Genomic DNA, 22,459 nt, shown 5'->3' on the forward strand with positions numbered 1-22,459 from the left:
TTGCCTTCTGCACACTGCCTTCTGTCTACTGGGCTGTGGAACAGATTTTGGGCATCAGCAGTGATTGTTTTCTGAAAAAAATACTGGTCTTGGCACATGCATCTACAGCCCGGTTTCTGCATTTTGCGTGCTTGGGTGATAAGCGCCCGAGGACTTTGTTGTCCTCACTTTATGAGGACAACAAAAGATATGCCAGAGCTGACGTACTGGCATCCTAGCGTCACTGAAGAGCTCAGTGGCGACCCAGGAACGACGTAGAGGAAAGTGGGAGATGTCTGCGCTGTGACACATTGGTGTCGCGTTCCTTCCTTGCAGCCCTAGCGTGGCCCCAGTGCTGTTTGAAGGGGAGAGGACTGTCCTGGCTTCCAAAAGTCGTCTTCAGTATTGTCACGTGCCAACTTTTTTTCCAAGCGAGTTCCTGCACCGTGCAAGCTTGGGCTGCGGCGGACAGTGCGCGGCTCCGCTCTCTCTATCCAAACTCTGTGCCTAGAGTCTCGTGACAATGAGCAAACAGAATGTGCCCTTGTGTTGCCATCTGGACTGCTTTCTCTTCCCCTTTCTGGGCCCAAAAAGTCCAAATTTTCGGAGGGGATTTTTTTTTTTTTTTTTTTTTTCCGACTGCAATCTAGCGAGCATGTGTGGTTGCCCATGGTGTCCGAAAAATGTATTTTGTCACTTTTTGTGCGCGTGTAGAGTTGTACAGCTATCTTTGTCCTCGGTTACTCGGCGCTCGCCTATAAAAACTCCAGAAGTCGCTTCGCCCTTCTCAGCTGCATTGCAGCGGTTCTGGGGGCGCCTTAATTAATATAATTATTTTGTTTTGTTGGGGGCGGGGAAATGACTGTTACTTCCTTCAGTTTGTGTGTTTGTGAGTGGCAGGTGAAACTGTCTTTGCCTTGAAACCCACTTTGAAAGCCTGGCTAACCTTAGTGTTTGGGGCTGGGCAAGCATTCAGACTAGTTTGCTTTGCTCGTATCTTTTCTCTAAACCTTTTATGCTAGTGTCTCAGTTCCGTGATGGAGCCAAAATTTTTAGGAGCACAATTTTGCCTCCCATGGGTACACATTTACCCACTCCGCACAAACGAGTCATTTTGCTGTTCGTCTGAAAAGACGCATAATTTTTGACTTTGTTGTCCTTCAATAGCTTTCCCGGCATCAAAGAACAATGTTCTCGTAGAAAGCACAACTGTACAGTAATACTCGCCCAACCCTGCCAGCTTGCTTGCGACTGTCAGCCATAAACCAAAGCACGCAATTGCACGTGGAACCTTATGGGTTCTCCCAAGCTCTTGCGCTGGTGCTGTTGCAATCTTTGTACAGCCTTGGAGACTACCTTCCTCAAGAGCGAGCATTTGCCAGTACTCTGCTGGGAAATGGGGGGCAACTCCTCCCCGTGAAAGATGGTGCCTTATAAACAAACCACGTCTCCCAAACTACAAGAAAAGAGACAAACATGTCCGTGGTGTATGTGTGTGGAACTGGCTGTGCTTAGGGCTGCCAGTACCAAAAAAAAAAGCTAGATCTATCAAAGCCCAAAGGGATGGCAGCAGCTGTAACAACATGCCGTGGAAAGTCTGCCAGTTGCCTTGGCTACCGATCCGGGAAGTGTTGACGGTGAACAAGGGACTCTGGACCTGGGGTGGCTGTAAAGAGGGCTTGAGAAGTCTTGAAACAAAAGCTGTACTGCCTTAGCGAGCGCTAATCGAGAACAGTGGCGGAGGTCAGTCAAAAAGTAGACTCATCGAAGAAGCTCATGCTTGCGAGTTTCCTGTGCTTGTGCGCGCTCGCTGTGTTTGCGATGTGGGAAGCTAGGATGTGTGTCTGTGTGCGTCCGTTTTTTTTATTATTTTTTTTTCTGCTGCTTATGAAGTCATGCTCATGTTGTATAAAATAAGTCCAAAGCTGCTTGTACCTTTTGGTTGTTACAGCAGTTGTAGGATGTTGTTGGTTTTGTTTAGATTTGTTGAAGTGCTGTCACAAGCACGACAGGCACATTTTTTTTTTTTTTTTTTGGTTTCTATTTACATTGCGCAATTCCGGGCAGCAGTCATTCTTAGCATATTTAGTGGCTCAAGAACACTCGTAGCGCTTGGAGTGAGAGTAAGAAGGCTACTAAATAGATGAAAGCTTGTTGGTGCAACCTCACCGTTTTTGGGACACCAGTGAATTAATTTTTTGTTTTTCTTGCTGCATGCCTCATTTTTACTGCTCTTCTATACACACATGCCTATTCTTGCTTTGTGTTTTCTAACTACAAAACTCAAGTTAAAAAGAATTGTGTGAAGATGTTCATATCATGTTGGAGGCCTTCATGAAGCTATTAACAGCCAGGTCGTTTTTAAAGTCTGGTCGATGGCTGCCGATTCGCTGCGCATATAATTTAAAAGAGCTCATGGCCTCTTGATTAGATCTTCATAGGCTGATATATATATACATATATATATATTGGTGCACTTTTAATATATTTTGAGTGATGATGTGTACAGCTTGTATACTTAAAGGGCAACTGTAGTCTCCTTCCGTTTTTTTCCTGTCGTGACGATTCGGCCCTTCATGGTCTTGTGATGTCCGAGAATGTTTGCCAATCTTCGATCGTTTCGTTAGTTCGAAAACTTGAAAAAAAAGCACATTTAGGTTGCAATATTGAAATAAAACTTGTATGAACGATGTCAGTCTTTTGTGTTCCAGCTAAAACAAGGTGGTCTCAAAAGATGTGTGACCTTGTTTTAACCTTAATGGACCTTTCTTGAGTCGTAAGAACTTTTTAAAATATTGCTAAAAATAAGGTTGTTGAGAAAAACAACACTCTTTCCAGGGGTAAACTGCCACCCATGGCAGACGTTGGGGATTGCAAAAAACATACTTATTAGCTTAAATAATTACATAAGACTTGCTATCTGTCATTTTAATTGATGAAAATAAATGAGGTTTCAATTAAAAACATTTTGTGCATCGTCGAATACTAAATCAACGCCTTTTAGAAAGATATGCATACAGTACTCTAAGACGTTCTAAAAGAAAACTCTCACTTTGGACGCGTTTCTATACTTTGTTTTACGATGACTTGGTAAACTGTGGAGGCTGCAGCCCCTGTGACCCAATGAGGGCGTCGGAGCAAGGCGCATGACAACACTCCATGGTCGCGGTCACTCAGGCTTTGTTGCCACCATAGCAACAGCGCCGTTCGTGACTAAAAGTAATTCCAGGCTTCTTTTTCATTTAACGGACATTGAACTAGTGCAATTGCACCTCTAGTGACACTACGCTACACTACACGCTACAACAATACGTAATTCAGATTAAGCCTTTTCAGAGAATGTGGCTTTTGAATGATCGCAGCCTTGTAGTTGACCGCGTCTGCTCGAAATGTCTTCCTGGCATTAGCACCTGCCACAGATTCATGGGTAAATTGAGCGTATGGTTGTCTCGTGAACTTTTCCAGAAGAGATCGCCACTTTAGCGGACGGCAATGATGCGGCGGTGGCTGTTATGTGAAGTTGGTTGGTTTCGCAGCAGACAACTCTTGGCCAGCAGACGGCTGGTCCCGCGCGCTGCTCAGACGCTCTTATTGGATCGCGGGGGCCGTAGCCTCCACAGTTTGCCAAGTTATTGTGAAATGGAGTATAGTAGTGTGCAAATAGTGAATTTTGAGCTTGAAGCAAATAGTGGTTTTGGCTGAATATTTTTCGATCAAATAGTTTGTCCTAGCCTTTCACCACCGTGCACCATGCTTAAATAAATATCCAGCTGAACTCGTCAAGGTTGTTCATAGCCTTCCATTTGTCCGATCCCAAGCTCGGTTAATTCTAATATAGCTATATTCGTGTAAACTACAAAATTGTGGCAGCTATCTTAGTCAGGAAGACTTGTGAATCTTCCTATATGAAAACATCCTTTCTCTAAAAACATAAAAAAAAAAAAAAAATGATGAGCCAGGGATGTTGCCCAACACATACTCTTGCATAATCTAGGCAGGTTATCCCCACGAGCTCTGCAGGTATGCAGAGCGAGTTTGTCTGTCTGTCTGTGCAAGGGAGTAGCTTCGTCTAGATTCTAACAAGGCAACCAATCTTAAAAAAAAAAAAAAATTGTCTGTTTTTAGTGTGCCCAAGCCGGATAGAAAATGAGCATTCAGGTACAATAACACCTTGTTTGTTTTTTTTAGATCCTTTGGACAGGTCATGTCGGCAGTCCCTTCCAAGCTCTCGCCTCTCGCACGAATGGCAGCCTTTAAGATAAGCACTGTCACACTCAATGCATATGCTTATGTATATATAATGTTGGTTGGTTTTTTCTTCTAAACTTTAGCTCGGCGTCAATTATTCAGCCCTGCATTGGTGCGAAGCATGTGGGCTCGTCTAGCATATCATTCCCACTTGCTCCCGTTCAAAGAAGACTCGTCCGAGCACTGCGAAAGCTATGCGGAGCGCAAGTTTGTCTGCTTCTTGCACAGGGGTTACGATCATGTCAGAATGCTAAGGTCTTATTGGCTGGTTGAAAAACAGTGAGTAGATTTCAAGGCATCTGCATTGAGGTCTACCACCATCCTTTCAATCAAAACTGATCGGAGCTCGGCGTCGTTCTGACGTCGCCGCAACTCTTGCACAAGAAGCAGACGACTTGCTCTCTGCTTTGCTTCCCTGCAGTGCTCCGTGACTTGGTGAGAAGTGCACTCAACGAGTCTAACTCGCTGCAATTAACACTTGGAAAAGTATGAATATCACAGTTCATCTTGAAACTAATATTTACTGGCATATAATTCGAAACTATTCAAATATTCACACAACTCGTGTTTTGAGGTTTTTTTATTTGAGCGCATCTTTGTGCCAGTGGTCCTGCCCCTTGACATAAAAATGCATCCAAATTAAGTTCTTTTTTGTTTTTATTATTTTTTACGTTATAAAATTCAGTTTTGGGCTTAGTATGTCTTTCTAAAATAATGACTTAATGGTTTTCGATGCTCAGCAGGTTTCTAATTGGAATCATGTTTATCCTCACTAGCTAAAATGTGTATTAGTAAATTTTAGCTAATTATTTAGCTAATTAGTATGTTTCTTGTAATCCCCAACATCTGTCGTGGGTAGCAGTTCGTTCCTGAACAAATTTTTTTGTTTTTTCTTAACCAGCCTAACTTTAGGGATTTTTAAGTCCTTGTGAAACTCCTGGTATACTATATGAATGAAGCCTGGGTAGTGAAGGGCATAGTATTGGAGCATGCCACAATTCTGTTCTGTTGTTAAACATATGAACAATACTGCTGTGACCCCAGGTTAAAATCTAGAAAACCATCAAAGATGTGCCCAGGTTTGCAAAAAAGGTCCGTTCCTACACATCATGGAGAACTAGCTTGGCTTTAACTATCGGGTAGCCAAGTTCTGTTGTTTCTGCAGAATTATGAAGTGGGATGGCCATGCCAGGGTGCTCATCAGCACCTACCAACTGTGCCAGGTGTTGGCAGCAAAGAATCAATGTTGGTGACAAAACTATATGTACATTTTCATTTCCTAGGGAGAGCATTCAAGCTGGAGAAATGGATGCCACATTAACTGATGCCTGTGCACAAGCAGAACCATTGGACTGTTCTGTGGGATTGCTCACCTGCTACAAAATAAACACGAAACAACCAGGTGCGACTGTTAAAAAAGACTTCAGACTGCCTATGGAACACGAAAGCATTGTAGTTCCACGAGTGAAATGTTTTTGAGTAATGTTTCTAAACGTATTAAAGTTGTTTCTGCCGGTATTGTATTCGGCGTGTGTGTTTGTGTATTCCTTGGCCACCAGATGCCAACTTTTGGACCCTCATCGTTACCTGCCTCTTTGCTCGCCTTGCCGCATTGATCCAATCCCTTGCTTCCTCGGCTGTGGCGTGTTTGCGTGAACGGCCACGTTTGCCTGTGCCGATGCTGCTGCCATTGTTGAGGCCGTAGATGTAGACACAGTCGCCTCGCAGTCCATCGCACAAAGCACACAACGAGCGCAGATGATGTCCGAGGGACCACTGACTTGCTGGAGGCAGCGCGCCAAGCCTTCCTTTTCCACACGGTGCTCGAGCGGCTCCATGGCTTCCGTGATGAAGCATCGGCATTGCTGTGCTTTTCTTTGTGTTTCATTTCTGAGGCGTGTCCGCTTTGACCTTGAGGGTTGCATGTTAGATGACACATCTTAAAACCACTTTCGGACGGCTGTTTAATCTAATGAGAAGTGGATCGTGGCAACAATGCCAAGATTGTTCGTGAATGCTGTGCCACGAAGACAGAAGGTGTACATTACGTGTATGGTGGACAAGAGCTGAAATTCTTTGCTCGGAACTTGACCGCCTGTTCAGATCGTTGTATGCGTCCACTGTCGGGTGGCAGTCTGTTTGTGGAACGTCCTTTCGTTGGAATTCCCCACATCCCCCTCCCCAAAACAGAGTAGCCAACCAGGACTTTAACCTAGGTTAACCTCTCTGTTCTTCCTTTTCTGACTCTTTCGTTGGAGGATCGTTCTGTCGACACTGTCTCCTTGACTGATCCAGTGATTGAAGTGCTGTGCCATTTACACCAAATTGTGCCAGCAAAGAATGTCTGCTACATTTTGCACCAAAGTGCCGTGTTTGCTGAGAATTGCACCACACCTGCGCCAAAGCATGCTTAAACAAAGCGAAAGATCAAAATATTTTATTTTTGGTCATTTTAATGTTTAGAGAAGCAGAGGGAGACGAAAATTGTACAAAATGGATTCACAGTGTCTCTGACCACTGTACAGTTTGTCTCAACTCAAGTCAGATCAGAGTCGGAGGTTCAACCACATAGCCACAAATAGACCTGCTAAAAATGCCAAGTCTAGGAGAATTCGCAGTGCTTGATTGGCTTAGCCAATGAAAGAGGACGTTGAGGTTGATGAAGAATGCCATGATTTCACACTTATGACACTGCTTGATTGGTCCTATTGACTCGTAGCGTCCCATTGCGCTTCGACTTAAGACGAAACGAAGTGCAGAGATTACTCTTCAACTGCACTGGTCCCGTCGTCGTCCGAATTTCCAGACTATGTTGGCGATGTCGGGAGCTAAAAGTCGCGAGAACTTTGCAAAATAGTGGGATGGCGGCTACTCTAATAAGACTGACCCGGGGTCTTTTATTCTTGGTGATATCATTTGATTATAGTGTCCGCAACATTTCCCCATGGCATGACTACAGTGTACCATGTCACTTGCACAGCTCACATCAGTCATCATGGCCTCGCACCAGCGAGCGCACGTCACGCTTCACCACTTTGAACTGGAGTGCTAGGAGCAGTGTGGGGGAACTCGTGTGTTAGCGTGATTGGCTGAGAAATTATGCTCAGTACTATTATAGATCTGCCTTCTTTGGTCTTGACTGTAGGTTGACCTTTAAATTTAAAAAGCTGTGTCGAGAAAAGAGAAAAAGCTCGCTTCTCTATTTGAATAAATACGGTAGTCAAGGTAGTTCCCGGGCAGCAAACTTTGGTTCAACTCTGGTTCAACGCCACTAAGGCACAGTGTCACCTTTAAAGCACAAACGTTCATAATATTTGTGGGTTTTTCCAGTTTGTGATTGAGGTATGATAAACGTTTTAGTATATGTGCAGATTTTCTGCTGGAATTTTAAAGGAATTATGTTTACAGGCTAAATTAATTATCAAGTGCAAAACGCAGGAGAGGCTTTATCTCGAATGAAGTGTTGCAGTGTGCTTCATTGTTCAACTATTCTTAATACCAAATGGAACCTAATCTGACCTCAGCCATATTCCTAAAAAGAAGTTGTGTTTTTTTTTTGTGTCCAATCTATTCTTACTAAAAAAAATTATAAGTAATATGCTTCAGTATTAAAAAAGGAACTTGCAATCCTTAACAAAGATGAACTCATTGAGAGATGCAATCAATTTTTAATTTTTAAAAGATGTGCTAACAGGTGTTGGCATCTGCTCCAAAAGCGTCGGTGGGTGCTCCTAACCATTATGCCTGCTATAGAACCTGCTACGAAAGGTCGAATGCTGCTTCTATCACTGCTGATCGTCAACAAGCTCGCATTTGCTTTAGCAGCATCTCTTGCAACATCTCGTCGACGGCTTCTTTCGCTTGTGGGGCAAGTGGATTAGGCCAGGTTCTGGCGGCGTTGTCCTATTGTGCCTTTGAAGCCCATGGACTCACTTTTGCTGTGTCCGAGCTGCCCGACCCACTATACTTCCAGTGACCTAAGTGAAGTCAGTAATCCAATCCACCTAGTAAAAATTGGCTGTTTTTCTGGCATTTCCAAAACGGCATTCTAAATGCACAGCTTTTATAGGGCCTCTTCACCCCTCTTTTTGTAGGCACATTAAGGAGATGGCACATTTTGAGTGTTTTGTGAATATGTAAAGCCATTGGGGCATCTTGCCATCATCATGGTGTCGGGCGATATTACGGTGTTGAGAGTTGTCATGATGTCCCTCATGCGACATGGTGTAACATGGGTCAATGAGGCTAAATAAATGTTCTATTTAAAGGGAGCCATGTATCGATAAGCAGTTTTTGATAAACGAATACAGACCTGTCTACTGTGCCCAATTACACTTGTGAACCGCAAAAGCACTGTTTTTATGCAAGGGCACATGGCCTGTGACAAGATTCACTCGTATGGGAGTTTCTTAAGGAAAATTCACACACTTGAGTCCGACAGATTGCGAGGGCTGCTATGGCAACAGCTTCGTCAACTCCAACAAAACCGATTTTTACCCGGTTTTGTTGGAGTTGACACAAATGTTGCCATAGCAACCCTTGCACTCAGTCCGTCTCAATGCAACTGTGTGAATCGCCCTTCATGCATTCTCCTTGTGCTCATGATGTTAGTAAGCCTAGGCAGTCATCTGTAAAATCAAAAGGCTGTTGAAGTGATATTGGAAAGCTTTCTTGCCTCCAGAGATCGACTTGGCATCCATATTTATTAGCTAGTTTTCCATTGGAAAGGAGGTTATAGGTAGGATTCTGTTTTTTTGTGATAAATCCGATAAACTTAGAAAAACACTCGCCGTTAAGATTTTGACAATTGCGATTTATCCTAAAAACTTGAATTTTGAGGTCATGATGGCAATAAAAAACAACGGTATTTTAATAAAGCTTTTCGGGACACAGCGTCAAAGGCTCTGAGAAAAAGTCCATCCAGTTTTTTTTTCTTGATATTGGATTATTGACAAAGAGAGTTTCCCAATTATCTTGTCAACGTTCAGTACAATGGGCGAATGTACTTCTGGACCATGACAAAAGCCACTGTTCTGGTTGTGTTTTTATAACTGAAAGATAGCAACCTGTAGATTTCATAGGATGGGGAGAGCAGGTGAAGGTTTTATCCGTCCAGGAGTTTGGCTATTTCGAAGTAACATTTGTTTATTAGGTAACACAGGTTTTCAAAACTTGTCATGGGACAGTTAGTACCACCAATCGCAAGTTTCAGTACCGGTAATTTTTTTAATGAGTTCAGTGTACATTTGTTACCTACATTATTTACTTTTATTTTGAAAAAAAAAACTAAACAACTAAAGAGGAACTAAGAATTGGGAATCTAACAAAAATAAACTCCGATAAACCCCGAATTTCCAGCAATAAATTGACTCCAAAAAAAACCCTGTGAATTGCACAAAAAATAAACTCCAAAAACACTGAACTAGAGGTATCTTTGATAATGGTGTAGTGCATAGAAGAGGAATTATATTTATGTATAAATTGGTTCCTTTATGTTTTGGTGCATTATGGCCTCCGTTGCTGCAGCACCAAAAAAACAAACATTTCTTCCTTAGAAGCTACACGACACATTGTCATCTCGCAACTTTCCATGTCCTATTACCTACAACAAAAATATGCCTATTCCAGCCTCTAATGGCAATGAGGTTCATCACACCTTGCAGAAAGGCATTTTCATACGTCTGCATAGTTTCTTGAGAGATCTGCAAAGTAACTGGAGCAACACACACAATGTGAAACACAGCCACATCACTTTTTTTTTAGTTTATTTTGTATTGCTCCCTCTGGAGGAAAATAGCTTCAAGTATAACATGTCACAATATGACTTGAGAAATTACAATATATCAGACTAGTTCACCCCCCTTCACAGCCAGTCTCCAAAATACATCTGTTATCTCTGTCTTCATCTCCTTTAATAACTACAAGCTAAGTTCCCCCCCCCCCCCCCCCAAAAAAAAAAAGAAAAAAAAAAATACTGCCACATGCTTTTTGTGTTCTCAATGTTGCAGTCAGATTGCTCAAATTTGTCCTGCACCTTTCACAATGTTCCAACTTTAGTATGTTAAAAAGGAAACATTCTCGCCAGAGGTACAACATAGACATGATGTTGCGCAGTTTGGAATTTCCTAGTCATTCTCCATTGCTACATTCAGTGACTATGCATTGTCCAGATTAATGCAAACAACACTGAATGCAATAACTTGTATTACCATAGAACACTGTGCATCCGCCCATTCCACATGAAGCGCCCACCCTCAGAATTTGAAACCTCGGAAAAAATATGCACATATATATATGTAAAATAAATGATCATATGTGCCCATCCCCATTTTTTTGTGATTATCTTCAAATTTTGAGTGGGCGCTTCCTCGGTATTTCACGGTAGCATTTTGGTAGTAATCATGCTTGCGAAGAATCCCCTGCGTGAGGTTGCTGTCCCACTGTAGCATTAACTTAATGGCCTCTGTTTTTGTGCCAAGTAAAAGTCCAAACTAGCAAGATCTTATTGCACTCTAGGAGTTCTGTAAAAAAAGATAATTTATTGAGCAATTAAATGAGTTCTAAGAGCCAGCTTTTCACTTGGGTGACCTTTCAGCTTAGTTCCTCTAAACTGAGGTCTTCTTCACTGTAGTTCTGGGAAGGGGAGGTCTCTCTCCTTGTGCCAACACCTGTGTAAGAATTGAAAGATGCAATGTGTAAAATGCATTAGAACCACTGATGCTTCAATGTGAATATCAAGAATATTTATTTCTCATGCCATGAAATACTTCCTAGAAATCTCATCTCATTTCAGAAAGCTGAAATGTTCAAATGTGCATTTAAGGGGTTTGAATTTGTCTGGTCAAACTTTGTAGCATAACTTATCGACTTGCGTAAAACAGAGCTCCTTCATTTCCAATGGAGATACAGGTTAGGTTTATGAAACTTAATATGACCAGTAAAGAATGTTTAAGAGAGCTATTGCATAGTTTTAGTCAGCATTTTATTTGCAAAAGGGCTTGCACAGATGACATCCCTGCGCTCACACCAGCACCTCTGACAATGCTATGCGTATTGTATGGAACAATGAAACACTTGACTGTGTCTGGAGTGCCCCTTTCCAGGGTGTTTCAGCACCAGCTCATGGTTAGGTCTGCACAACTTGTATTTTCTGATTATTCATTCATGTGAGTTGTTGTGCCAACCACTACGCCGAGTCTGGTGCTCACAGTAGTACTTGGGACAGCAGTATCGCATTGCCAAAACAAATATTGAGGTCCAAAGGAGGGTTTGTTTGCAGGCTCATACAGTTTCTTTTTTTGCGGGGGAAGAATTCTTAGTTGTTGCATTTCTATACATAATTTGAAAACTGGTATAGCGGTCATATAAATCAACGTAAAGGAAATAGAAACATTCACTAGATGGGATGGTTGTTCAGCTAGTATCATATATAGGCTGAAAAACATTTGGAATGAGTAATATGCATTACAAATAGTGAGATCACATTGCACACACTGATCTTTCCAAAGTACATGTATTATCAATCTCAATCACATTCATTGCAAAATAGGTTAACAACCCTTTTTCAACTCTGAACATGACAGTCACAATGGAGCTGCTAAAAGTTCCTTTGAAGCAGCAGTTGCACGGTAAATTTGATTCCTTCGAACACAGAAGCAGAAGCAAAAAACATTGCAACAAGATGCTGATTTATGAATGACAGTATGAGCTGCAGTGCATAGTTACTTCCAGTACAGATTCAAGGATAAAGCAAATAGTATATTCCATTCCAATGACGTTGAAATAATTTAGTGCACCCATATTGATGTTTTTTTCAAATGATAATAAGGTTCTAATGAAACTACAATTAAATCGGATAAAAAGAAAAGCTTCGGAGTTTCATTTGCAGTCATCAATAACATGTTAAAGGCAGAACTTATAACAAAGCAGCATGTGAGAAAAAAAAAAAAGAAACAATCCCACCGAATCCGTTAGTTGTTTCCACGATTCCATCCACTGCACTAGCTAATTTAGTTTTAGTGTACTCCCCTCACTGTACCATAACAAATATGAAGCCATATAAAAGCAATATCTAAACAAGAGAGTCGACATAAAAAATAAACCTACAAAGCAATCCATAAAATCTTAGCAACACTCAATTATCCTTGCTAAATCTCAAATTTGAAAATATATACTATACTATTCATTATACTATTGTACTATTAAACATGCAGCCCGTGTCTCGCTGCGACATGGCCCGCAGGCAAAATGCTGCGAGTACCGGTTCCCATGTCTGGAGAATGGCATGCCCCATAGTGATCTCATGTCGTCGATTAATTTTCACTCGAAAAGTAGATCTGCTCTCTTAAAGGGGCCCTGCAATGACTTTTTGACTGGTTTTTAATTTGCACTGAACCTGAGCATACTGAACGCAGTAACTTAATCCAACTTTTCTTTTCTCAAATTCCGCTTTATTTTAAAAGTTATAGGCAAATTAGAATTACAACAACAAGCAAAAAATAACCTCCTTCATGACGTCATAGGTCCTGGCTTAAGTGGCCTTGAACTAGAGGAGGAGTAGTGAGTTCATCGAGCGCACACGGCTGCCGCACTCCGTGTCGACGGCTCGAGAGGACGCCACTGAAGCACGTGTTGGATATGCTGTATGAAGCGGGCGGCCAGGGCAGCTCGCATTGCATTTGCTGCGCGACTAATCACTAATTCGGCATAACACTTCATAGGCCACAAACGACAGCAAACACGGGGTAAAGATCAGTTCAGAAATGGGAGCCACTTCGCGCTGACGCACCGCCAAATGGCCAAATCGCCAGCAGGGCCCGCGCCGAAGGCCTTCGGAACACTCGGAACCGGTCGCATTCTTGAGCCGGTATACGACCACAGCGCCGCCGCGTATATCCGGGACCTTTCTACGCTCCTCGTTTGTCGTAGCCTCATCCCACCAGCCTTTTCTAGTATGCGCCGTTTTTTTCCGCCGCTTGGTGGCGGGTATGTCGAAGGGTCATTTCTCGTTTCCGTACTTTCTAAACTGCATTTGTTTCTTTTCTGATCTAAAATAGTGAACAAAAACTACTTTCATACATAAATGAAACGGTTCGCGACACTTTTATTTTGTATCTCGACTAAAAAAAAAGCTCTTAGCGGCTTTGACCAGTGGCAAGCCCAGGACCAAAGACGTCACATTTTGCGCGCTTTCGGTACCGCGGGTCGCCCTTGTCGATGGAGGAGGTTTCCGCGCCATCCGGTTAAAATATGACGCGCTGATATTTAGTTACTCTCTCCGTGCCCGCTGGCTTGCCCGAACCCCAAGAGACGTGGAAACCGCAAAAAAGGTAGATGCTTAAATATGATTGCAGGGCCCCTTTAATGTATTTACATGGTTTATACCTTTCTGTGTTCATTTGCCTTTTTTTTTTTGCTTCTTTTTTGCTTCCCAGCTTTTTGTAATGTACAACAATTCCTCTATTAGGCTGCAAGCGCGAGTTATTCAATGAAGGATGCATCTCGGTTGCATGAGCTCTTGATCAGAAGGAGAAACTGCCAAAAATAAAGCTACGAGCTCAAGGTTCTCACCGTCAAAAAATTATCACCATTAAAAGACAATTATTTGCTTGAGTGTCGTAATAAAAATCGTCAGAAAAGCAAGAGCTATCAAATTAACCGATTGTTTTTTTAGAGACATGTTGAGCTTGGTTAATTCCCAAGTGAATTCGGCAACGGGAACGGCAGTGTACTTGCGCTCTGGTTTTATGAAAAATGCTAGCACGTTGGCGGGGCGGTGTCATCTCAATCATTGTTATCACATCAGGTCAGGGCCCAGAGCAGTCATATAAACAAATCAAATCTAAAGATGCCACTGGCCAAATTCATATGTTCTCTTCCCCCTCGGTGTGGGATATCTAGCCCCTAGGCTCAAATGAGTTTGAGACCACTGCTATATATGATAGCCACAGCTTTATTAAGAAATCATGTGTCATGTCCTGCCCTGAAACGGTGCTTTCCCCTTGACATGCAGGTGCGCTTGGCAAAGCAAGATACGAAAAATCGCTATGTCGATTTTGCGGTTGTCGGTTCAGTGCAGTGCACCAGTGTGCAGTGAGAAGCGCAATCAACGAAGCTAGCTAGATTGGCACAATAAGTCACACATGCGACAAATATTGTGAAACTTCTGTGTTTGATAGAACTTAAAATAATATAGTACAATATTTGATGCTATAACCGGAAGTTCTGAAGATATGCACAAGCCTACCATAGCAATCTGGCAGTTAAGCAAGTCCGAGCTCAAAGTTTGGCGAAAGGTAGCAGAATAAGCACTTTGGCGTGACAATCCCATCACTGCGAAGTGGGGAAGCTGCTGGCCAGTCAGTTGTTGGGAGCATCAGTCATTGTGAATCACAAAACTATGGGCCATATTGTCCTTAAAAGGGTTGTCAAAGAAACCGTACCTGAGGATGGTGTTGCCATGTTGTCCACTCGTTTTGGAAGTCTGTAAAGGAAAGCTTCCATTTTGGTTGTGGTCAGCTGAATGGGCTTTATTATAATTATTCAATACTTAATAAACAACTTATTTTTTGCACTTTCTGAATAATCATAAGGTTAGGATGCTGCACCTCCGTGTTTTGATTTCCATTTGTCAGTGTGATTCAAATAGCTTACATCAAAACTGGGAGCCTCTGGTCCCCCGCATTCAAACTCGGGACGTCTTCCACCTGCATTTTGAAACACGGAGGAAATTGAATGCGGTAGCTCGTGGCATAAACAGTAGACTTCTAAAACAAATGCTAAGCTCCACCGGCAGTGACAGTACCAATTCCAATCTGCTTGAGTTAGGGTCACTACATACTCAGTGCCAAAACATGAAAATTATACACCCGCAATGGGAAGAATCGGCAACCATTAATTTGGCAAAAAGTTGCTGCAGGGAAAGGTACAAGACCTAAAGGGGCCATGCCAGTCCGCCTTGGCACCGCGTTGGCAGCGCCACCGACGGTGAAGCAAGCATAGGCTTGCTGCGCTGAAGCTTTGAACAAACTGTGGCGCCCTTATTTTCGGTAGTACAATCTCACTTGATTGGGCCTTGCACTACTTATGACGCCTTCGCTAAAATTTTTTCTTTCTGTATAGTGCTGAAGAATGGAAAGACACCTTTGGACGTCCGAAAGCAGCTAGATTCAATGCCACAAGACAATCGAAAGTGACAGATTCATGCCACCATTGCCAGGGGATGCGTCTCTTATCTCTGCGTGGTGATGTCAGAACATATAACGTCCCGACACTCTCTTGTTTTATTTTTTATTTCCTTTTTTTCTTTGGAACGCCTGAAGCGGCGTCTCTTGGCTCATGCTTTTAGCGTCTCAGCTATGACCTGTGCTTTAATGGTGTTCGAAGTTTTGCTGTTACTTTGTATTCTTAGCAATATGCCTCGCAAGTGGGCTCATTTTCGTCTTCTGCGCATAAGAAAGGAAGTAGCGGTGACGTCAGAACGCCGAGCCCTGATTGGCTGATCGCGACCCCCCATCTGAGCGTCGTCTGCTCCTTTGCAACGCCGTCTGCTCGCAACATCGTCTGCGTCTGTCTTACCTTTCCTGCGACTTTCGGAAGTGCAGGTCTTTACGAGCGAACTCGACTTCGCTTTTCAGAGAGGGCAGACGAAATAACTCGAGCGGTACGTTGTTTTTGTCTGACGACTAGCAGTCGCGCATCAAGGAAGGAGGTCAAAGGACTCACTGGCGAGGTGTCCCGAGGCGCCGAGGTTTGCTTGCTAAGAACTGAGAGTGAGCGTGTTAGTGTCCGCAAGTTACCTCCCAAATACTTTTTCCCTCCATTTGTGTGCGGCGAGACCCCTCACTCTTTAACGGCGTCAGCAGGTTGGCGCAGTTAACGTCGTCTGCTTTACGTCTGCTAGTCAAAGGGATGGCTGCTTTACCTTTCCTGCGTCTGTCGGAGATTCACCGCTTTTTCACCGGCGAGAGTCGCCGTTTCCTCGGGAAACAAGGAGATAACAAGAGGAAGAAATTGACCTCTTAATCTAAAATTGAGGTCAGCGATCAAAGTATAATACGGGAAGGGTTCACAAGGGTCGCGCGGGCATATTCCATTCAGCACGCCAGCCGGTCGCCGAGTGCCTGTTAGGCCTAACTGCCGAGCTCGCTTGGTCGCATTTGGTGGAACCCTGGCCGTTGGAGCTTTTCCCGGGTGTTTGTGGATCCAGCGTTCTTGTTCGTAGTGTTCTTTTTCAAGTACTTTTTCCTTTTTTCTTGCTGCTTGAAGTCGCGACGCGTGAGAAGCGCACGTAGAGAAATAAACGTCCGTGGGTCGTCGCGACCGCGACGCTGTCGGCCATGCTGATTTGATCGTAAGAAGTGCGTTAGACAGCTTCGGAGCTGTCGTAGGATTTCGTCGTAACCTGCGCAAAACTTCCGAAAATTTTGTTTCATGAATACGAATTTGTTCTCACGTTTTGTCTTACGTACATTTTTGGCGTAAGATCGTTTCGTGAATCTGGCCTCTGCACTTCCGAAAGTCGCAGGAAAGGTAAGACAGACGCAGACGACGTTGCAAAGGAGCAGACGACGCTCAGATAGGGGGTCGCGATCAGCCAATCAGGGCTCGGCGTTCTGACGTCACCGCTACCCCCTGCGCAAGAAGCAGACGAACTTGCCCTCCGCATTGCCTTCTGCACCGGAGCAGGCACACTTCTACGTGTGTGACAGTTTGAGACGCTCAAGTTTGTACTAGCCAAAAGAAGTCCTAATAAGTCCCTTTTCGCAGCACCCCCTGCACAACGCAGGAGGCCTATTGCATCGCACGTGGCCACGTCACACAGACCGCCACGTCTGTGTCTTTCTGCGGCCACGCTCCTCAATCTTGTGGCAGAGTAAAGGCTTCATACTTTGACGTTAGAAAACCTACTTGCGTCCGGCGTTGCTCTGTTTGTTTTCACATGATTTGACTCACAGAACTGACTTAAAACTCAGACTGAAGTCTGTCTTCGGAGTAAAGGCGTCGACAACGGTGACTTACCACAGTGTTTTTTGTGTATCCTCCGAAGTGCTTTTGCATTTGATGACGGCGTGGCGACTATTACGGGACGACATCCTTCACCGGTGTCGGCGATCTTTGAAATCTATGCGAGAAGTATTTTTTGCCCCACATGTTGTCATGTTATTCTTCTCTCGCTGTGGGATTGTGCAAGCCCATTGGGAATGAGATGACTGAAGCGGTCGCACAAAGGAGGTCCGTGTTTTCGATTTCCATCTCTACTAATGTAAAAGAAATAGGTGCCGGCTGTGGCCTCGAACGTTTTGCATAGCATGATACGCGAGTAGGCCGACATTAATAGAAACTATGACCGGTGCAATACTCGCTCTCCGACGGCTTCCACGCGTGGTTTGTGTGGAAAATGACTTGACCGAGAGCCGCATCACGGCGTCACTGTCTCGTTGCAAGCTTCCTTTAGACTCTTTTCGTCTACTACTGTCGAGACTAGTTATAACGAAGTCAATGGGAATCGGAAATCACTTCTCTATATCCGCTATTTTGTTATAACCGACTTTGGTTATAACGAAGTGCAGAAGCGAATGGGAAATCGTGACTGCTACGTTGTAGCCGCTATTTCATTATAACTGACTTCGTTATAAATGGTCTCGACAGTAGCTCCCAGGAGCAAGAGCGAGGCACCGTTCGCATACTATACCAACGGTGTGCCGGTCATATTTGTGGTACCTGAACAACGTCCTTGACCGTGTTCACCGAGCCCAGGGGCCGCTTCTGCAGCTGCCGCTTCTGCAGCTGCGACTCGATGGTCTGAACCAAGTCCGTGATACGCGTTGGGGGCCGTGACTGCACCTTGCCTCCCTCATGAGACGTGGATCCACGACCCTTGCCCACACTTTGCCTCTCATCTGGAGAATCTTCATCTTCACTGTTCATGTGAGAGGATGCAAGAAATAGCTTACAGCCTTTTCTTAAAACAATGAGCATGAAAAAAAATCTACAAGTGGTGAATGGATTGAACTGATCATGCTTATTTGCGCCATAATGTCATTCCTGCTTAATTCTCGATGCATCAGATTTTGCTCGTGGCCCACTTGTTTGGCCAATCAAGTATTTGTGGCTTGCAAAAAAAAAATGAAAAAAGAATGAACAGTGCAAGTTAGCAAAGTGAAGATCTTTACCGAGGTCTACTCTCGCTTCTCCCAAGTGCTTAAAAATTAAGTAAAACAAGTTCAGTTATTCAAGATATAGTCCCACATATGCCAATCAGTACAATCTATAATGCTGCACTATGCCTCGAGTGTGATTATGCCTGTATATGTTAAAATCCTGCGACGGGAAAAATTTCCCTTCCATTCCTATTTCAATGGACAAGTGTAATGGAACAAGTAGGGATAGAGGGTACAGCTTGAACATATAAAAGCACAGAGTTATTTCTGTACCATTCTTTTTCTGGCCCTACAAGTTAGGTGAAATCCTCTTTGCCGAGACAGTTAAAAAAAAAAAATTCTTTTCAGTGGTACTTTACACAAATATCACACTTGAATCGTAAAAATATTTCACTCTATCAGCATGGCATATAGGTGCAATGATGCATTATTATGTGAGGAGTTATGTTTTCTTGATTTATTGAGGCACACATTATGGAATACAGAAGGTGATTTTCAGATATTGTACAGGCAGCAAACTAAAAAAAAATATTTTGCTCGATGATCTCTAAAAAATAATAATTTTCAACCAAAAAAGCAGCATCCAGAACAAGAGCTCCCAGAATTTGAAGCCAAATGACGTGATTGCAGGTTCACCTCGCAAAGCCTCACAGCTGTTACAAACTTCGGAAGTGAACAAAGGTATTTCTCACCTGAAAGTATGGGGCTTTGACAATTTGGCTGAACCACGTGAGCTGCCCTGCCTACGCCTTCTTCCTCTAACCAGAAAATGACGAGGCTGCGAATCAATGGCTCTTGCTGGCAGCCAAGCACCACTGGTGGCTTCCTGTCTTGTAAACTCCTCGTCTGAACTGCTGCAAGCGCCCCTGGGTGGAAAAGTTAGGAGACTTTCTCTCACAATTAGTTAACATGGTTTAAACTTTATCATTCCATGTTTTAATCAGTTCACAGTTTGCACCATTTACTGCAAGATCATGAGTGGCTGGTCTATGTACATGAATAAGAGCCCACTCCTTTGGTGCACTTTTGAAGTGGTTGGCTTTTCTGGAGTTGCAACGTGTTGTGGGGCAGAGCTAAGCTAGTGCCGTTACTCTTGCAAAGATTTTCAGATGCCTTATTCATGGCTTGTGACCAGGGGCATAGCCAAGGGAGTGACGAGTGCTTACAGGACCTTACCCCTATATGCATATGCAAGGTGCGAAATCGCAAGCATACTTTTATCCATTGCCACCCCATACACTCCTTATCTACAACTATGTCTGCAGTTTGCAGTCATCTCTTAACATACCCTTAACATATAATACATGTAAGGCAATGGTCTGGAATTTACATTGTGTCATAATGTGCTACACAACAAACACCCTTAGAAAACGAATCCAATACACATTTTCATCAAAGGAAAGGTGACCAATAAACTTATTTTAAGACAATTTTTTGGTCCGATGTGTCTGGAGTCCACTAAGAGCATGTTCTGGCTTACTTGGCAATGGAGCTTGCTTGAGGGGAATCGTTTTTGGCAGGCAAGAATGTAGGGGGCTTTATGAAGCTTTCTGCAAGTAAAGAAAAACAATGTAATTTGCCACTACCTGCAAAATCCCGAGAGATAGCCCACCTAACATCAAGAGCAAATCGGGTGAAAATATGGAGTGGGCTAACTTTCAATGTACAATCAAGAAAAGTTAAAAAGATTGCTATTGTAAGGTTGTGTCCCTTCCGGCAATTAAGCAAAGATATCTGTACTCCCCAGTCAGCATTGTTTGCGTATATCCCACCATAGCTAACTAGCCGCATTTACGCCGAGGCCATCACTGATCCCAGCCCTACGAATAATAGGAATGGGCTATCTTTCAATGTTTAAAAAATTATAGCAAACCAAGTCCGGAATAGGGGTGGGCTATCTTTCGGGGGTGGGGCATCTCTTGGAATTTAACGGTAGTGGGGTGACTGGCCACTGCCATGTTTCTGCTCGTGCACACAAGCCCATGAAATGGCAAGCTTAAGTTTAATACATGGGAGAGTATAAATATTTTTGACAACAAAAATTAATGGGATGCAAACATATGCAAGACTCTGATAGCATCTTGGTATATTCCTGGCACCTTTCAGCAGAATTCGTCAATGTCCTGCTGTCATCCAAAAGAAAACTGAATAGTAGTGCCGATATAACCTAGGTTATGTTGAGCTTTTCTACAGAAACAGAAATAAAGTTGGTAGTTAATGCTTGGAAACCACTTGCATCTCATTGAATGTCTAGATATAGATGTAACATGACAGCTTGTATAAAAAAATGATGAAGCATCTACTTTATAGTTCTTACAATGACTCAGGCTTCGTACCCAGAACACCTCTGGTTGGATCAATTTAATTTCTGTGCATTAAAGGAAAAAGCTGAAGGGGTTCTTGAATAAAAACAGATTAGAGGTGAATTCTAGAGTAATTTTATCCCATGAATCAAATTATCATGTTCATTTTCCCCAAAGATGTAACTAAACGCGAGAAAACACAAAAACCTCCGACCAGTCGTTGCATCTTTCGGCTGCCAAGCGTGTCACTAGTGTGGGCAGTGCATGCAATTGCAAGCTTGCCAGGTATATTATTCCCCCATACTGACACCAGTCACGACATCTTTTTCTCACCTTTTTGAAAGTATCAAGAGTACGCGCGTAGAGCTTTGATAAGCGCTAGAGATGCGCGAGAGCAGAGATTCCGAAAACTCCCGATATGACATCACGCTTCAGGAAAGAGGGACTTTAGCGGCACTTTAAAAATGATTTTCTGCAGCTTCCGTGCACCAAATTGAAAAATAATTTCAATATTCGTGATCCTGGAGGCCAAATGAAGACGATTTAGGTGTTTATCCTCAAATACAGAACACCTTCAGTTTCCCTTTAATATGACAGATAGGAAACGCCAGAAAGACAAGGTACAAAGGTTAGCACACTTGACTGGAAATACTCGAAGTTCAAATCCTGGCTTCGCCAAACATTTCGTCTTTCAACTGCTTCGTAAACTTTTATTCATTCGAATGAGTATGGTTCAGTCATCTGCATATTTTTGATTAAAATAAAAACACTACATATGTACTGAACACCTATGTAACATGGCTTAATGTAGCAGTAGGATGGCTTATAATGCTACATGAAGATGACTTAATACACTGAAGTAATCCATTAAGATGACTAAATTAGTCTTGACATTTAATTATTTACAAACAATAAATGTAAAAAAAAAAAAAAAAAAAAAAAATCTTGCCTGTGCTGGGGTCCTGGTAAAGCCATGCAGCATCTGCGGTGCTCTCCATTAACTTCCGAGCCGTTACGCAGTCCATCTGGCGGTTGATGCGATGTCGCACGTCAAAGAATTTCTTGTTTTTCTGGAACAGAACAGGAGGCTATGGGAGTCGCCCAGCAACGGTAAACTACCTCCGACATCACACCTTTGCAAGGAGCCTGCGTTCCGAAGTGAGCTTGCGACTGCGGCCCCTGAAGGCTGGGTCTGTGACTGAGGTCTTCTGTAAATATTACGCATGGGCACATTGCAGCTATTGCAGAAGAGCTCCAACCATTGCACCCCTAGCAGCTAAGTTGAAAACTAAACCCATGGGGACAACAACAACGCGGATTATTTGTTTGTGTTTCTGACGCAGCACTCGGCAGATGTAGCCAAACACCGCTTCAGCATTCGGCTGGGTCTTGGCTTCTGTTCGGCCAGCGGCGATTGAACAGACGTCTCCACCAAACACTCATGCAGCACTTGTGCCCTCTGCGCTCGATAGAGCAAAGTGATGCAAAGCGCCGAGTTCACGTTTGGTAAGGACACAGCCCTCTGGAAAACAAGCTGGACAAAAAAAGTGCCTCCTGCAGATCTCCTCACCATAATAATGTTGCATGCTCAAAATCCAAGAGCAGAGTGCATTCCTGTACCCAAACGTGACCTAAGCTCCAACATCTGCTTGCCTGTTTTGTTTTTTTTTAATGCGAAAGCATTAAACTGTACCGTATTTGCTCGCAGAATGAACACACTTTTTTTTCCGAAAAATCGATGCAAATTTTTTTTGGGGGGGGGGGGGG

The 22,459-nt window shown here is 43.3% G+C and overlaps 2 protein-coding genes across 3 annotated transcripts in view; one reads left to right on the forward strand and one right to left on the reverse strand.

Annotated features, from left to right (window-relative positions):
* LOC115322019 (ribosomal protein S6 kinase beta-1) overlaps positions 1 to 5,750 on the forward strand; it is a 39,241-nt gene extending 33,491 nt beyond the window's left edge. Inside the window, exon 16 of one of the 2 annotated variants that reach the window (XM_040220400.2) lies at positions 5,511 to 5,750. In XM_040220400.2, coding sequence (XP_040076334.1) covers positions 5,511 to 5,552 — 42 coding nt within the window. In that variant the 3' untranslated portion in view covers positions 5,553 to 5,750. Of the gene's footprint in view, positions 1 to 315; positions 2,670 to 5,510 lie in introns of those variants that run through there. The other variant, XM_040504540.1, reaches the window with a different exon arrangement.
* A 4,996-nt stretch (positions 5,751 to 10,746) lies between these two features.
* On the reverse strand, positions 10,747 to 18,156 carry LOC8026690. The gene is made up of 4 exons (XM_040220397.2): positions 17,950 to 18,156; positions 14,881 to 14,933; positions 14,670 to 14,710; positions 10,747 to 10,895 (listed from the first exon to the last, which is right to left on the reverse strand). The coding sequence occupies exons 1-4, from the start codon at positions 18,154 to 18,156 to the stop codon at positions 10,819 to 10,821; spliced, it is 378 nt and encodes a 125-aa protein (XP_040076331.2). The 3' UTR covers positions 10,747 to 10,818.
* Positions 18,157 to 22,459: the final 4,303 nt, after the last annotated feature.

This window comes from Ixodes scapularis, unplaced genomic scaffold (assembly GCF_016920785.2).
Source record: "Ixodes scapularis isolate PalLabHiFi unplaced genomic scaffold, ASM1692078v2 PGA_scaffold1__304_contigs__length_218370807, whole genome shotgun sequence".
NCBI lineage: Eukaryota > Metazoa > Arthropoda > Arachnida > Ixodida > Ixodidae > Ixodes > Ixodes scapularis.